Source organism: Ranitomeya variabilis, chromosome 1 (assembly GCF_051348905.1).
Source record: "Ranitomeya variabilis isolate aRanVar5 chromosome 1, aRanVar5.hap1, whole genome shotgun sequence".
Classification (NCBI taxonomy): Eukaryota; Metazoa; Chordata; class Amphibia; order Anura; family Dendrobatidae; genus Ranitomeya; species Ranitomeya variabilis.
This window is the reverse complement of record NC_135232.1, coordinates 304011862-304030693: the sequence shown is the minus strand read 5'-3', so window position 1 is coordinate 304030693 and position 18832 is coordinate 304011862. Positions and strand designations below refer to the sequence as shown.

The following is an 18832-nucleotide window of genomic DNA, read 5'->3' as shown; positions in this document are numbered from 1 at the left end:
GTCAAGTGAAGAGGTATTAGTTGGGTGTCATCAGGATTGAAATGCTGCTGGAAACCAAACCAAATCTACTGATGGTCTGCCTGGTAGGGGCCTTATATATGGAGAAGAGGAGGGGGCTTAGGACTGGGGTATATATATATATATATATATATATATATATATATATATATATATATATATATATATATATATATATATATATATATATATATATATATATATATATATAACAAGCAGTTTTTTTTGTTAATAAAATTCTTTTTTTGCTTGTCTCACCATCTTCCTAGTAACGTTTGTAATTTTTGGTCAATGGGGCTGTGTGACTACTTATTTTACAGGGCCTTGAGTGGAGATTTTATTATGGATACTATTTTGGGGTAGATATGATCTTTTTATCGCCTTTTATAGCATTTTATTGCAGTGTCGTGGCGTCCCAAATAAAAAAAGAAAAATCCATTTTGGTATTTCGATTTTTGTTTTCATTATGCAGTTTACAGATAGCATTAATTTTATATTTTCATAGATCAGACTTTTATTTCTTTATTTTGAATGGAGCAAAGGAGGGTGAATTTAATTTTTTTGCTTCACTTTGCACTCCATGTGTTAGTCCCCTTAGGGGACTTGAACGAACAATCATCTGATTGCTTGTGCTATGTACAGCAATACCACAGTACTGCTGTAGATAGCAAAATACATAATCTCACAGGAGTACCATCATAACAGGCACAGGGATTTTAAGCAGATCCCCGGCTCTCAGGGCAACTCATCAGTGCCCTGAGAACGTATCACATGGGCACAGATCGACTTGTGGAATGATGCATCCCCTGCCGATGCGCTGTAAATACGCCTGTAAGAGATTGACAGCAGCATTTAAAAGGTTAACAACCGCGGGTGAAGCTCCACATGCAGCTGTTAAAGGCAGATGATGAATGAATATCACAGCCATTATCAGCTGGGAAAGATGCGGGCTCAGAACCTGAGCCCACATCAAAGTCAGGGAGCCAGCATATGACGCAACTGTATGTTATGCCACTAAGGTGTTAAAATCAAATTCATCAGCTAACTGATTTTCTGTGAAGGATTCTTTTGTTGATAAAAATGTGACAGCTGTCAGTATTAACTTAACAGATCAAATCTGACAATTTTGAGTACAGAACCTAAAAGTTGAAGGTCAAAAAAACAAACACAAAAAAAGCTCAAAAGGGCTTGTCCTAGTAGTAGTAGCCCTCTTGACCTAAACGCTTGTCCCTGTTAAAATAAAAAAATATTCGCCTCCCATGCCGGCGTCGGAACTTGCGGTATTGGAGCTGGAATGGCGCCGCCAGGGTAGACGAGTATACTTTTTTTTATTTTATCGGGGCCAAACAATTAGATCAAGAAGGGGTTCTTCTAGCAGTGGCCAACCTTTTTATGCTGCGTTTCCACGATCAGGAAGCAGCAGTACTTTGGACGTATCATCACTGCGTCCAAAGCGCTGCGTTCTAATCACGCAGGTAAATCCTGTGTTCACTGAACAATACAGATTTACTACATCTAATACATTCTATAGTGGAAATTTCTATTGTGGAGACTAGTGTCTCTGCAACAGAAATGGACATCCTGTGGCTCGTAAACTTGCGCCACAGTGAAGACAATATAACTACATTACTACCACCAAAATTTTGCTTTAGCCAAAGATTTTACATTTTCACACAAGAAGTGGGTAAAAATGGCACCAAAATTAGTCCCACAATTTCTACTGAACGTGGCAATACTCCATATGTGGCTGCACAGCACTACTTAGCCTTACGGAGAGATTCGGGAGGAACGAAGCGCTATTTGCCTCCTGGAGAGCAGATTTTCCTAGAACAGTTTGCATACTCCATATACAGAGTCCCTAATTGCTAGAAGAGCAGAATCCCCCCTCAAGTGACCCCATTTGGAAAACTACACCTCTTGGGGAATTTATCTGCAGGTGTAGTGACAATTTTTACTCCATAGGTATTTTCCAGAAACAAGCAGCAATGAATGTTGCAGAGAGAAAAATGCAAACTGCCACTGTAGTGACCAGTACGTTATGCCCAACCCGTGCTTCTGGAGGCATGCACCCGTAAGTTAGGCGGGCTCTCATCACTTCAGAAATGCCAAACAGGACGTAATATGTGGTTTAGGTACACTGAGGTTCAGAAGGGAGGGGGCATTTGAATTTGGGAGCGGAGAATTTGCTGAATTTCTTTTGGCGGGTGAGGAGCCATTTCGCTTTTCCAGTCTTTGTGCTACCAGTAACGTGGAAGCCCCCACTTAGTGCCGAGTGTCAGCTGTCAGAATCAGCTGCTCCCGGCAGCGATCACCCCCACACACCTCCCGTGTGCGCGGGTGAGTACATGGACATAATAAACCGTCCCTGGTTAAATAGGCCCAAGGCACATGGACGGATTATTACATTTAATGTCAGAAAGGAGTTAAGGTAAACGGTGATAACACTCTTATTACCTGAAAAAAAAAAAAACAATAGGAGTGTTTAATTTATTTTTAAGTATTCTTCACAGCAATTTTTCCATACGGTTCCCAAAACTTTTGAACAGTACTGTATACTGAACATTCGTATTAACAAAAGACAAAACATTTATGATTTAGTACCAAAACATTCAGAGCCGCTTTCTCCAAAATGTTTACTTAGATCCATTAATTTAGGATAGAGGGAAATTACAACATATCTTCTATTTACCATGACCGTGCAATCTTCAGAGCCACTTGCAATAACATTGTCATTATGAGGACACCAGTCAATGTCCAGCACTGGTCCTGTGTGACCGCACACTGTAGGGTACGACTTGTCAATTCTTCCACTCTAGAAAAAAGGAAACACATGTTAGACCACGATAAGACTTACATATAAAAGCAAATTTAAAAAGGGGAAAAACACTACTAGGAGTCAGTGAATGGCTACTCACCAACTAGCTGGTGGCCAGAGTTGGTATTTGCATTAAAACACAGTAGCTGTAGATCAGCTAAAAATAAATAAAAGACAGGACCTTTAAGACTTAGGCACTGAGTAAGGTTCTGCTTCCATGGAAAGACCAGTGGCACAATAACGCCGCCGATAGGTAACCTTTTACAGATCAGCAGATGTTTGAATGCCAGTTTACACGAGCAGACCAAAGTAAAAAATGTCAACTGTGTGATCCATATTAAGGCTGTGTGCACACGTTGCAGATTTTTTGCATTTTTTCGCTATAAAAACGTGAAAAAAAACGCATACATTATGCATCCCATCATTTAGAATGCATTCCGCAATTTTTGTGCACATGATGCGTTTTTTTCCACAAAAAAAAAACGTATCGTGGCAAAAAATGCAGCATGTTCATTAATTTTGCGGATTTCCCACTATTGCATTGGGAACCTCTGGAAAAATATGCAAAAATAAAAAAAAGCACTAAAAACACTGTAAAAATGCACAAAAAAATGCATGCGGATTTCTTGCAGAAAATGTCCTGTTTTGCTCAGGAAATTTCTGCAAGAAACCCTGAACATGTGCACATAGCCTTAAAGTCAATCAGTGTACATGATTTGCCATTTTTTATTATCACTTTTAGGCTGCCGTCACACTAGCAGTATTTGGTCAGTATTTTACATCAGTATTTGTAAGCCAAAACCAGGAGTGGAACAATTAGAGGAAAAGTATAATAGAAACATATGCACCACTTCTGTATTTATCACCCACTCCTGGTTTTGGCTTACAAATACTGATGGAAAATACTGACCAAATACTGCTAGTGTGACGGCAGCCTTAGTTTGTGGTCACTCTGATAAGTCAAAGCCAGGTTTACACACTTTGGATTTGATTCATCGAGACCCTTCATGAGGTGTGTGCTGAAGTCAGATGCTTCAGATTCATTAAAAGGAGCATGCCACTTAATGAATCAGGAGCGTCTGACAAACCTTACAGCAGCAGGTGGCTGGAGTAAGATCTGTGGCATAAGGAACACTGCTGCTTGACATGAACGAGTAGGAGTTGCCATGCTCCCAGGTCTGCCCATTTTGTAGGTGAGCGAAAATGACGCAAGAACGACATAAGCCGCAAATATTTAGAGCAAGCTCGGGCTGAGCTAAAAATTTAAGAGACTTTTCAAAACTTTTTACACCAGAAATGTGGAGTGTAAGGTTGGATGAATCAGGGACTATGCCAATCATATGTATTCAAATATACCGGTAGTTAAAGGGAGGGTGCCGTGATTTTAATTTTTGTATTAATAATTATTGATTATATAATCAATTATTTTTAATACAAAACTAAATGTACTACTTTCATACTTTTTTATTTATTCCCTTTTACTTTGGCCACTGGAGGCCGCCATTTTCATTAGTGTGGGTGTAAGTGTCTGGGCACGACACTTGCACTCCTCACTTACGGCAGCCATGTACATAGGAGCCTGCAGTCGGACTCCGACCCCATCTCCTGCCTCACAGCTGTGACTTGGCCACGCCCACTGAGCTGCTACGTCACAGCTGTGAGAGGAGATCGCGGCCATTTTGTTTGCTGTGGGCTGCGATGACCGAAGATGTTGGGGAGAAGCTGCTGGGAGCGAGGGTCCAGGGTAAGTATCTGCAGTGCTAGCAGTGATCGCAGCCTGTAATTAGTATTACAGTACAGGCTGCCATCACTGCCGACCTGCACTGTCTTGCTGAAAGCTTCCTCCCTCAGTCCAGGGGCCAGAAATCCCCCAGCAGCATCAGCGTGTCTCCCTGTATATGGAGCGTTATGGCTGCTGCTTCTCTGTGCAGCACTGATTTGTGGCTGGAGCCTGGATGTGTTGCACCTCATCACACTCACACAGTGACTGTAGGTGCAGCCTGGAGTCCGTGTTTCTAAAAATAGAGCAACTCTCTGCAGCCGATCCCTGGGTGGTTACAAGGGGCGGCACCCAGGCTGGCCAGTAATGGTTAACCCTTCGCTGCCTGCTGTGCATGGTGCAGGAAGATCAGTGTGCAGGCAGGCAGCAGTCTGGGGGCTTCACCTATGGATCAGGTGAAAGGTCTGCACAGTGTAAAGAGGTGGGCTATGGTTGGCACAATAATATTGTTCTAACACTTGGGCTATGGTTGGCACAAGGAAGCAGACCCCAGGGGGTGATGACACTCAGCAAGCTCTAGCTGCTGTGTCACTACAAGTCCCAGCATGCCAGGACTGAGCTCCTAAGTGTCGTAGTCCTGCAGCTCCTCAGGTCTCCTGCCTGATCTTCCTACTATACATTCCAGAGCAGAGGGCAGGTGGCAGCAGTCTGAGACTAGTGATCCAGGGAGCAGAAGAGGAAAGACTGTGGCTGGGCCCTGACACCCACACTAAGCTCACTGACACTCACCCCATGCCCCCTGACACCCACCCCATACTCCCTGACACTCACCCCATGCCCCCCTGACACCCACCCCATGCCCCCTGATACCCACCCCATACTCCCCGACACCCATCTCGTGCTCCCTGAAACCCACCTCAATCTCACTGACACCGCAAGCCTCGTGTCTTTCAGGACAAGCTGTGAGGATCGTCACCAAGGGCGTACATACAAATCATAGGGCGACAAAGCATATGGTCTAGTTGCCCCCCCCCCCCCAAAAAAAAAAATAAAAATAAATAAATATAATAATTGTGGGGGTCACAGAAGGGCATAGCTCACAACTTTCCTGCCTTTGCATAATAAATATACCACCATATATATTTATTACATAATACTGCCATATAGGTCATACATAATGCCGCCATATATATATTTTATAACATAATACTCATAAAGACCACACATTATACCTCCACATATATTTATTACATAGTACTGCCATATAGGTCATACATAGTGCCGCCAGATATATCTATTACATAATACTGTAATATGGACCGTACGTAATGTTGCCATATATATTTTTTACATAATGCTGCCATATAGATCAAACATAATATTGCTGGATACATTTATTACATAAAACTGCCATATAGATCACACATGATGCCACCATATAATGTATATTTTTAACATAGCACTGCCATATAGACCAGACTTGATGCCGCTAATTATTATGTGTGACCTGTATGATGGCATTATGTGTGATCTATATGACAGTATTATATGTGATATGTATGGTTGTATTATGTTTGATCAGTATGGTGCAATAATATAAGAACTATATGACGGGATTATATGAGAACTACACTCACTGGCCACTTTATTAGGTACACCTGTCCAACTTCTTGTTAACACTTAATTTCTAATCAGCCAATCACATGGCGGCAACTCAGTGCATTTAGGCATGTAGACATGGTCAAGACAATCTCCTGCAGTTCAAACCGAGCATCAGTATGGGGAAGAAAGGTGATTTGAGTGCCTTTGAACGCGGCATGGTTGTTGGTGCCAGAAGGGCTGGTCTGAGTATTTCAGAAACTGCTGATCTACTGGGATTTTCACGCACAACCATCTCTAGGGTTTACAGAGAATGGTCCGAAAAAGAAAAAAAATCCAGTGAGCGGCAGTTCTGTGGGCGGAAATGCCTTGTTGATGCCAGAGGTCAGAGGAGAATGGGCAGACTGGTTCGAGCTGATAGAAAGGCAACAGTAACTCAAATCGACACCCGTTACAACCAAGGTAGGCCTAAGAGCTTCTCTGAACGCACAGTGCGTCGAACTTTGAGGCAGATGGGCTACAGCAGCAGAAGACCACACCGGGTACCACTCCTTTCAGCTAAGAACAGGAAACTGAGGCTACAATTTGTACAAGCTCATCGAAATTGGACAGTAGAAGATTGGAAAAACGTTGCTTGGTCTGATGAGTCTCGATTTCTGCTGCGACATTCGGATGGTAGGGTCAGAATTTGGCGTAAACAACATGAAAGCATGGATCCATCCTGCCTTGTATGGAGCATCTTTGGGATGTGCAGCCGACAAATCTGCGGCAACTGTGTGATGCCATCATGTCAATATGGACCAAAATCTCTGAGGAATGCTTCCAGCACCTTGTTGAATCTATGCCACGAAGAATTGAGGCAGTTCTGAAGGCAAAAGGGGTCCAACCCGTTACTAGCATGGTGTACCTAATAAAGTGGCCGGTGAGTGTATATTGTGGGATTATGTGTGATCTATCTATGTGGCAGTATTATGTGAGAATTATATGGTGGTTTTATGTGTGATCTATATGGCGGTATTATGTGTTATCTGTATGGCAGTATTCTATTCAGAAAGGGGACCCATTCTATGGTGGTTCTGGTTGAGCACCTGCACGCGGGTCTGGGGTAATTGAGGGGGCAGCATGACCTCCAGTTAGGTGCAGTCAGGGCTGGTGAGGCAGCTGAAGAGAGGGGTCTCATTTTTATCGTTACTATATGGCTACATTTCCTTCCCAGCGTCACCCCGTACTTCGCCTGTCGTCTCACTTTCACACATCGCCAGGACAGGATGGAGAAGACAGTATCTGTAGAGGGGAATGGGGTCTTTGCATGCAATGTCTGGATCAGAACAGGCCATCAATCCGCAGAAATGTTTCCTGGATTTCTGTGGAGCAGACGGTCCATCCATGTGTATAAAAGACAGCGTTCTATGTAAATCCCTGGCTGCTCCGCGCACTGAACAGGGTGCCCCCCACAGACCAGCACACTGCTCTCCTGAAATACTCTGTGCTGCTGTCACCCTGCTCCCTCCACCACATATCTCCCAGAATCCTTGCTGCCTGCCATCCTCGGTGACTGTCTACTTGTCAGTATAAGGCTGCGGTCACACTAGCAGTATTTGGTCAGTATTTTACATCAGTATTTGTAAGCCAAAACCAGGAGTGGGTGATAAATGCAGAAGTGGTGCATATGTTTCTGTTATACTTTTCCTCTTATTGTTCCACTCCTGGTTTTGGCTTACAAATACTGATGTAAAATACTGACCAAATACTGCTAGTGTGACGGCAGCCTTACTCTGCAGTCACCAACAAAATGGCTGCTCACTGGGTTCCTGAATCTCATCCTCTCTTATCCCTTAGCAAACACATGGAAGGAGAGGAGTGACATCACACAGGTCAGCAGACTCCGCCCATAATTACTGCAGTGCAGTAATGTGAGCTAGTTGTACACTAGGTTTTTGTCAAATTTCAGTAGCTGCTCCCCCTAGTGTTTAAAAGTGGAAATGCCAAACCTTTTAAAATTATTTTTCATATTTTACTAAATTATAAACAAATGAAAATATTTTTTAAGAAAATGTAAACATTAATTCTTTACAATTTTTCAATTGCTGGGAAAAAAATTTTTTTGATGGCACCTTCCCTTTAAATAAATAAAATAAAAAAACCTGTATGCAACATCTCCCTAAACTTGAGGAGCATATGGCAGGTCCACCAGGACCCCTAACCAAAGGTTGACTTTGAAATGGACAGATGTCAACTATACATAGCAGGGCTGTGGAGTCTAAGTAAATTTTTGTGGAATCGGTATAAGATGGACTGACTCCTAAAGTATATAATAATTTGGGTACAGTAGTTCAATACAGTAGGTTTTATTTTTTAAATAATTATTTGGGAAAGTTATGAAATGTCTGTCCTGTTCCAAGGATCTCGGCTTTTAGTGGAGATGAATCTGTGCTGCACTTTATGCACATGCTCAGTAGTGACCAGTGCTGGGGAGTCAGGAATCAGGGAAACTGAGGAGTCAGAGGTTTGGCTTACCCACTCCACAGCCCTGGTACACAGGCAAGAAGAAATGTACACAGTAATTATATCTGCCCACAAAAAAAAAAAAAAAATCACTCCTTCCATGTCCAAACCTGCACAGCAAAACTAAAAACTGGAACCTGAAGATTTGGTTTTGGAAAAAATGCCAACATTTCCACGCACAAGACCCATGTAAATTTAGGGCCCATTTAGATTGGAGTTTGTTTTACAGCCACATGGTCGTTCAATGGCCTGTTTAGACCGGCCGTCTGCAGTTCCATGCTCACAGAACGATAGTAAACACATATTGATCAGTGATCAAGAACATGTTCGCAGCAGCAAATGTCCAGTTTATACAGGACAATGTGCTGCCAAGATAAATGATTTTTAAGCTAGCATATAAATAATTTCATCCTATGGTTAATGGTCAGCCTTTTCAGACAGGCAGATATAGGGATGCTATTTGCAGATTATCAGCCTGTCTAAATGAACAGTTTGTCGTTTTCCTATCAGTGTGGATCATTACATCATTTTTAATAACCAGATTCTAAATATCCACCATTATCATCAGACATTATACAGATAGAAGTGAAGACTGGAAAGGTCAAATGCTGAAAGGTCAGTAATGAAAGTAACAGTCATTGCTGCCATCATGTTATGTGCAGTCTCCAACTCTAACACATACAGCGGCTGGGTAAACCGTAGACTATTAACGAGTGGAGACCAATACACTCTTGAAGTGTGCGGTCAAATTTTCCCATGGTCTTACCAGATGGCACCAACTACTCATGTTTTTTCCTTAATCTCTATTGTTACCATATGGATAAAAAGGAGCTGCCTCAGACAAGAAATTTTACAAAATGCTGGATTAGAGGTGGTGTGCCCATGTCTTTGCACAACTCCACAAAGTGAGCAGAGCACTTGTAAGAGATGAGAATACTTGTTTTTAGTCATGAATGTATTATGTTTCTGGGAGCGACGCCATCTCTTTTCATCCTTAAGATTATCCATTTGTAATTACCAGCTGAAGACTATAAACAATAAATATAAAAACAGGGAAGTAGAATAAACAACTTCTTGGATGACAAGTCCATTGAGTTCAACCTACAACTGAACATGTTGATCCAAAGGCAAAAACCTCATGAGGCAGATGTTCATACATTAAAAAGGGAACCGGACAGTTCCCCTGTGCCCTCCAATCCAGCAGCATTCAGCTAGGTGTGATTAAACTCCTACCCTAACCAGCCCTGTGTAATATAATTCAATTAAATAAATGTTTTAAAACAGAATTTATAACCTCCCACTGAACTATGCTAGTGAGAGCTTTGACTAGTCGATGGGGCATTAGTTCCCCAGACTAGTCGGCCCCACAGGGGCATGATAATTTGCAAGAGCATCATCATCGCCAGCTCATGCAAATCTTAGCACGCTCACTGCTCATTCCGGCAGCGACACTACATCTCTGAAGCCGGGTACACTACACATGACCGGAAGCCATCTTCTGGACATGTGCAGTGCGCGTCTCTGAGGCCGGGAAGAGTACTCCTGGATTCAGAGACGCAGTTGGAATGAGCTGTGCATGTGCGCAGACTTGCAGTAGCTGGCGATGACGCCGCTTGTGGAAATTATGTCATCACGCCCACAAGGGCAAGATAACATGAAGAGGGCCGGCTAGTCTGGGGAACTAACGCCACATCAACTGGTCAAAGCCCTCATTAGCATAGGAAAGGCGAGGGTTATAAATACTTTATTAAAGCATTTATTTCACAGAATTTTATACAGGACTGGTTAGGGAGGGACGGAGTTTAATCACAACTAGCTGAATGCTGCTGAATTGGATGGCATGGGGGACCTGACAGTTTCCCTTTAATGGAAAAATTCCTTCCTCACTCCACATACAGAAATCAGACTACCGTAGTTCGTTCCCTGGATCAAAAGGCCCATCACAGAATCTAGCACCCATAACATGCAATATATTTATCGATAAAGGCATCCTCTCTGAACTTTGGTGAACATACCATTACAATCCCAAGTTTAATAACCTGTTTTTGATACTGCAGTTCACCCATTCCCAGCACCTGCTCTAGTTCAGCTGTGTCATCTTTATATACTGGAGCTTAAACCTGTATACAGTATTCCAAGAGTGGCTGCACTAGTGACTAGAGTTGTTTACTTGTTTCTGGAGTACAGTGTGACGAGCATAGCGTCAAGCCAATCACAGTAATGTCACAACCAAGACGGCTACGGCATTGCAGTAACTGGCAGGCAATCCCCACATGTTCAATGGCTGTCTAAAAAGCACCAAAAATGCGGGGCGGGGACTCAAACTCCCACTCAAACATTAAACAAACAAAAAAAATAAAACTCCACAAGTAACGAGCATTCTGAGCACACTTGCTCGAGCGAGTAGTGACGAGCACACTGGCTCATCACTAGCACTGAACCTTTCAGGCTTCCACATCAACAAGGCAAGCAAGCCAGACACAAGAACAGTCATGAGACAACCATTACTACATTGTGTATTCCCATTAGGGTAATACCTTTCAGCTAACGTAACCGGGCACGGGACATGCAGAACCATTTGAGATGAGCCCACTGAGCAGTCATGTTCTGGCCAATGTAAATTCCATTGTTTAAGAAGGAATGAAACCAGAAAATTGCCTCCTTGCAAACATCAAATTATAGTAAGAAGCCAGATGTCTTTTCAATACTGCTGGACACAGATAGTATGGATCATTTGCCAAATTTAAAAAAGGAAAGAACAGGGAGTACCAAATAAAGCTGAAGCTACGCAATGTTATTTGTTTTATAATCAGAAAAGGCGAGTAAATTACTTTTGCCAGTCATTAACTAAAAAGGATGCCAAAAGCATTCCTGCAGAAATAACATGGGCTCCAGAAACTCCCTTGAGCATAGTACTTTACTGGCATAGACACTTGCTTATTTCAATATCTGTGCCTACATTTTTTTTTTTTAAAGTTCTTGTCCTGGAGACTCTCTGAAGCTTGGAAACCAGCCTGGTATATAACATGTGCTGTGCAGCTTGTATTAGGCAAAAGTCACCCACGCAGGTTTCTCACAGCAAGGCTTCACATTTATGTTCTGCAAGTGGGGAAAAAGACCATATATACACACATCAGGAAGATATATATCTTGGTACCGTGTTAGCCAGTAGATAGAAAAATATTTAGAATTGAGAGTCCTCAGTGGTTGATACCATCTTTTCAGTTAGCCATTAAAAGGTAACAAGTTGCAAGCTTTCGAGACTACACAGGTCTCTTCATCAGGCAAAGACAAAGAAATTCTGAAGAATCACATTTATGCACAAAATCGCACACAAAAAAAAAAAAAACCATGGATAAGATAGGTGACATGAAGCAGAATTGAACTGATGATGACGACCTTTGACAGTCTCACTGCAGGAATGAATGTGTCGCATGGATTTATGTATTTTTACATCAACTAAGGAACTTGCCCCTCAGACCATGTGGGGTCATCACAACAGAACCAGACCCCAATCAGAGGACCATAAAACATTCCTTATCTAAGAACTGGCTCAATATTTATGGACATAACTGTTTATCACTCATGGTAATTCGGCTTCATGTCACCTATCTTATCCATGTTTGTTTTTTGTTTGTTTTTTCTGTGCTATGTTGTGCATAAATATGTGAATTTCTTTTAGGGTACCGTCACACAGTGCCATTTTCATCGCTACGACGGTACGATTCGTGACGTTCTAGCGATATCGTTACGATATCGCAGTGTCTGACACGCAGCAGCGATCAGGGACCCTGCTGAGAATCGTACGTCGTAGCAGATCGTTTGGAACTTTCTTTCGTCGCTTGATCTCCCGCTGACATCGCTGGATCGTTGTGTGTGACAGCGATCCAGCGATGTGTTCGCTTGTAACCAGGGTAAACATCGGGTAACTAAGCGCAGGGCCGCGCTTAGTACCCCGATGTTTACCCTGGTTACCAGCGTAAACGTAAAAAAAAAAAAAAACAGTACATACTCACATTCCGGTGTCTGTCCTCCGGCGTCTCAGCTTCTCTGCACTGTGAGCGCCGGCCAGCCGGAAAGCGAGCACAGCGGTGACGTCACCGCTCTGCTTTCCGGCTATGGTGCTTACACAGTGGAGAGAAGCAGAACGCCGGGGGACAGACACCGGAATGTAAGTATGTACTGTTTGTTTTTTTTACGTTTACGCTGGTAACCAGGGTAAACATCGGGTTACTAAGCGCGGCCCTGCGCTTAGTAACCCGATGTTTACCCTGGTTACCGGGGACTTCGGCATCGCTCCAGCACCGTGATTGCAAAGTGTGACCGCAGTCTACGACGCTGGAGCGATAATCATACGACGCTGCGACGTCACGGATCGTGCCATCGTAGCGATGAAAATGGCACTGTGTGACGGTACCCTTCGTCTTTGCCTGCTGAAGAGACCTGTGTAGTCTTGAAAACTTGCAATTTGTTACCATCTTTTCAGTTAGCCATTAAAAGGTATAAACCACTGAGGACTCTCAAATCTAAATATTTTTCATATATACATCAGCAATTCAGAAATGTGACTTCAGGACCTGATCCAGCAAGACCATTTTTTAAAAGGGGTTGTACATACCATAACTGAATGCTTTAAGAGAATGAAACCGTATGTAATCACAGGCAAGCTGTTGAGGCTACAGACAAGTAAATGTGTATGGTAGAAGTAGTTTTGTAAAAGTGACAACAGGAAGTGCAGCCATATTGTTCTCTAGTTCAGCTTCTCAGAGAAAGACAAGAACAAGTGACAATATTACCAACAGAACCTGAGAAGTTAGTCCCAAGGTGGCAAGAAATATGGCTGCATTAATGAAACTGCAAAAAAAAAAAAGGTTATTTTTTCTAGATTTTTGTTTGCCACTGAGCTGAATTATTATTACACACACTATAATATAAGAGTGTGACATTATCTTAATTGTATTTTGCAGCAAAAGCCATATCTCGTAAATAGCTTACAAAACAGCAAAGTGATTTCATTGTTGAAAGTTTTCAACCAGGAGGAAAGAAAAAAGGTCAATGGAATTCGATATACCATAGAAAGCTGTCTGTAAGGTGGTCATAGAGAAGTGGCTTAAATTTGGTACGACAAAGACTACGTAGAACTGGACGTCCCTGAAGAGAAGATAAAGAGCAGAAGAAAATTGGTAAGTGACACTGCCAAAAGACCTACTGGAACAGTAATAGAGCTGCAGGAATTTCTGGCAAGAACTGATTGTGTACTGGTTGTGACAACCATCTCCCATATTCTTCATAAGTCTGCTCTGTGGGGTAGGGTAGCAAAACGAAAGAATGTTCTTACTAAGAATAATATTGAAACCCAACAATTTTGCTAAAACCTACATAAAGTCTGCCAAAAACATGGGAAAATTTGTTATGGTCTGATGAGACAAAGGTTGAATTTTTTGGACATAATTCCAAAAGGTATGTTTCGCGCAAGACCAACACTTGCCATCACCAAAACAACATCACACCCAGTGAAGCATAACTGAGGCAGCATTATGCTTTAGGGCTGTTTTTGACAGCTGGAGCTTGGGCTTTAATCAGAGAGAAGGAAATTCTGAACAGTTCCAATTATCAGCCAATTTTGCAACAAAACCAACCTTCAGGCCTCCGATTAAGAGTTGACGAGGAATTTCACCTTTCAGTGCAATAATGGATGATATTAAAAATGAAAAGAAATCTGTAACTATTCTTCTTGGTATGATTACATCACAGAAACCTAGCATTTTAAACATCTGTGTGCAAATACAGGTGCTTCTCACAAAATTAGGAAAATCACCAAAAAGTAAATTTCAGTTCTTCAATACAGAAAGTGAAACTCATTATATAGTGTCATTACAGAGTGTTATATAGAGTCATTACAAACAGTATTTCAAGTGTTTATTTCTGGTAAATGTTGAGGTTTATGGCTTGCAGCCAATGAAAACCCAAAAGTCAATCTCAGTAAATTAGAATAATTAAAAAGAACCTGCAAAGGCTTCCTAAGCGTTTAAAATCCTCCCTTACTCTGTTTCAGTAGGCTCCACAATCATGGGGAAGACTGCTGACTTGATAGATGTCCAAAATCAAGTCACTGACACTCCACAAGGAAAGTAAATTTTGCATTTCATTTGGAAATCAAGTTCCCAGAGTCTGGATGAAGAGTGGAGAGGCACACAATCCAAGCTGCTTGAGGTCTAGTGTGAAGCTTCCACAATCAGTGATGGTTTGGGGAGCAATGTCTGCTGGTGTAGGTCCACTGTGTTTTATCAATAAAAGTCAGCACGGCCGTCTACCGGGAAATGTCTGAGCACTTCATGCTTCCCTCTGCTGACAAGCTTTTTGGAGATGGAAATTTCATTCTCCAGCTGGACTTGGCACCTTTCCACACTGCTAAAAGTACCAATACCTGGTTTAAAAACAACAGTATCACTGTGCTTGATTGGCCAGCAAACTCGCCTGACCCTAACCCCATAGAGACTCTATGGGGTATTGTCAAGAGGAAGATGAGACACCAGACCCAACAATGCAGATGAGCTGAAGGCTGCCATCAAACCAACGTGGGCTTCCATTAACACCTCAGCAGTGCCACAGGCTGATCGCCTCCATGCTACGCCGCACTGATGCAGTAATTGATGCAACAGGAGCCCCAAGTATTGAGTGCATTTACTGAACATACATTTCAGAAGGCCAACATTTCGGTTATTAAAATTTTTTCAAGCTGGTTTTATAAAGTATTCTAATTTACTGAGATAATGACTTTTGGGTTTTCATTGGCTGTAAGCCATAATCATCAACATTAGGGTGGTTTCTGACTTTGTGGATTGGTGTCGGACTGTCTAGAACTAAATGGAAAGAAAACTAAGGAGTTGGTGGTGAGTTATAGAAGGAAAAAGGAGGGTTACTTACTGATCAATATTGCTGGCCAAGAGATTGAGATTATTGAGAGCTTCAAATATTAGGGGGTTCACCTTCACAGTAAACTCGATTGAAGGGGTCATACAGAAAAGGTTTACAAGAAGGGAATGAGCAGACTGTACTTTCTTTGGAAGCTCAGATAGTTCAGTATGTGCAGTAAAATGCTGGAAATGTTCTACCAGTCCATTGTGGCAAGCCCATCTTTTTTGCTATCATATGATGGGCCAGTAGTGTGCGAGTATCTGACGCTAATAAGCTCAAACTTATCAAGAAGGCAAGCGCGGCTGTTGGCCTCCATCTGGACTCTTGAGCAGGTTTTGGAGGATAAAATTCAGAAAAAGTGTAGGGCTATAACTATCAATAATACACACCCACAATACGAGCGGTTCTTGAAGCAGAAGAGCACATTCAACCGCCGCCTAATCCTACTAAGGTGTAAGAAGGAGAAATTCAGGAAATCGTTTGTACCTACTGCTATGGTGATGTATAATAATTTCCTAAGGGTGGTAGACAACAGTGACTGATTAATAACAGAGTTGTTAAACACATTCTCCATGCACCAATGAAAATACCACAATCTTTGTACAAAAATCTCTCGCATGAATATATATCAGGACATCAGTTCGGGAAACTGCCAACAATGCAAATTAAAGAACCTCACAAAAGACAGTTCAAAAATCCCATAAAAAGTGGAAATTTATTAAATATTCATTAAAATGAGATAATATAATAAAGAACAGGTAACTGGATAACAGAGGGAAACAGATGAAGCACCATATGGTGGTACAATATTATTATTATTATTTATTTATTTATATAGCACCATTGAGTCCATGGTGCTGTACATGAGAAGGGGTTACATACAAGTTACAGATATCACTTACAGTAAACAAAATAACAATGACTGACTGATACAGAGGGGCGAGGACCCTGCCCTTGCGGGCTTACATTCTACAGGATTATGGGGAAGGAGACAGTAGGTTGGGGGTTGCAGGAGCTCCGGTGTTGGTGAGGCGGTAGCTTCTGTAGTGATGAGGAGGCAGCGGGGTCAGTGCAGGCTGTAGGCTTTCCTGAAGAGATGAGTTTTCAGGTTCCGTCTGAAGGATCCGAATGTGGTTGATAGTCGGACGTGTTGGGGCAGAGAGTTCCAGAGGATGGGGGATATTCGGGAGAAGTCTTGGAGGCAATTGGATGAGGAGCGAATAAGTGTGGAGGAGAGAAGGAGGTCTTGGGAGGACCGGAGATTACGTGAGGGAAGATATCGGGAGATTAGTTCAGAGATATATGGAGGGGACAGGTTATGGATGGCTTTGTAGGTCAGTATTAGTAATTTGAACTGGATACGCTGAGGGAAGGGAATGGGAGCCAGTGAAGAGATTTGCAGAGGGGGGAAGCGGAGGAGTAGTGAGGAGAGAGATGAATTAGTCGGGCAGCAGAGTTAAGAATGGACTGGAGAGGTGCAAGGGTGTTAGCAGGGAGGCCGCAGAAAAGGATGTTGCAGTAGTCAAGGCGGGAGATGATGAGGGCATGCACAAGCATTTTTGTAGATTGACGGTTGAGGAAAGGACGGATTCTGGAGATATTTTTGAGCTGGAGGCGACAGGAGGTGGAAAGAGCTTGGATGTGCGGTTTGAAGGACAGGGCAGAGTCGAAGGTTACTCCGAGGCAGCGGACTTCCGGTACGGGGGAAAGCATGATGTCATTGATTGCGATAGATAGGTCAGGTAAGGAAGATCTGTGGGATGGAGGAAAGATGATGAGTTCAGATTTGTCCACATTGAGTTTGAGGAAGCGAGAGGAGAAGGAGGATATGGCTGATAGGCACTCTGGGATTCTGGACAGCAGAGCGGTGACGTCTGGGCCAGAGAGGTAGATCTGAGTGTCATCAGCATAAAGGTGGTACTGGAATCCATGGGACTTTATGAGTTGTCCCAAGCCAAGTGTATAGATTGAGAAGAGTAGGGGTCCTAGAACAGAGCCTTGGGGGAGGGCGGGATGAGGAGGTAGTGTGGGAGTGGGAAACGCTGAATGTGCGGTTGGAAAGGTACGAGGCGATCCAGGATAGGGCGAGGTCTTTGATGCCAAAGGAGGAGAGGATCTGTAGTAGGAAGCAGTGGTCAACTGTCGAAAGCAGAGGACAGGTCTAGGAGGAGGAGTACAGAGTATTGTCCAATAGCTTTGGCGGTAAGTAGGTCGTTAGTGATTTTGGTCAGGGCAGTCTCAGTTGAGTGATGGGGGCGGAAACCAGATTGTAGATTGTCGAACAACATGTTAGATGAGAGGTAGGAGGAGAGTTCCGCATGGACGTGCTGCTCCAGAAGTTTGGAAGCGAATGGGAGCAGCGATATTGGGCGATAGCTGGACATAGCAGTTGGATCGAGGGTTGGCTTTTTAAGGATAGGCGTGATAGTGGCATGTTTGAACGCAGAGGGGAAGGTGCCAGAAGTTAGTGATAGGTTGAAGAGGTGGGTTAGAGATGGGATAAGTGTGGTGGTGAGGTTGGGGAGGAGGTGGCATGGGATGGGGTCGAGCGCACAGGTGGTGAGGTGCGATTTGGAGAGGAGACAGTTAAGCCCCCCTTCAGTGATCTTGGAGAGGGAGGTTATGGGGTTTGGGCATTGGTCTGGTATACAAAGGGGTTGTGGTGGTTGAACAATAAAGACTTGCCTTGTCTGGTCGATCTTATTTTTAAAGTGTGTGGCTAAGTCCTCAGCAGAGATGAGGGAGGTTGGAGGGGGCAGTGGAGGGAGTTAAAGGTTTTGAATAACTGTTTGGGGTTGTAGGATAGGGAGGATACGAGGGTTGTGAAGTAGGCCTGTTTAGCAGAGGTGAGTGCAGATTTAAAAGCGAGTGTTGCTTGTTTGAATACAGTGAAGTCATCTTGCGAGTGTGTTTTCTTCCAACGCCGCTCTGCAACCCTGGACACTTGACGGAGCTTTTTGGTGGTGTTATTGTGCCAAAGTTGTCTATTGATACGTCGCACTCTGCCATGGACGAGAGGGGCAACCGTGTCAATAGCTGATGTGAGAGTGGCATGTGAGAATGGCATTGTAGAAACAATAAACCAAAGGACTCATGTCCACATCACTGCAACACTTATACTACCATTAATGTAAAGGGCCCATGGCCATATACAAACCAGGAGCAGTATCCCCATAATCATCGATAACCGTATCAAACATCATGGCCAAAAACACCCATGTAAGCATGTAACTACCTGGTGATGATGCAGTGAGGTC

The 18832-nt window shown here is 43.0% G+C and overlaps 1 protein-coding gene and 1 long non-coding RNA gene across 3 annotated transcripts in view; one reads left to right on the top strand and one right to left on the bottom strand.

Moving 5' to 3' along the window:
• CORO1C (coronin 1C) overlaps positions 1-18832 on the bottom strand; it is a 116996-nt gene that overhangs the window by 42234 nt on the left and 55930 nt on the right. For both annotated transcript variants that reach the window (XM_077296176.1, XM_077296186.1), the window contains exon 3: positions 2708-2830. In XM_077296176.1, coding sequence (XP_077152291.1) covers positions 2708-2830 — 123 coding nt within the window. The remainder of the gene's footprint in view (positions 1-2707; positions 2831-18832) is intronic.
• Positions 4216-14845, top strand: LOC143793945 (uncharacterized). Its single transcript, XR_013220345.1, has 3 exons — positions 4216-4577; positions 13625-13840; positions 14713-14845. It is a non-coding gene; the product is annotated as an uncharacterized LOC143793945 (long non-coding RNA).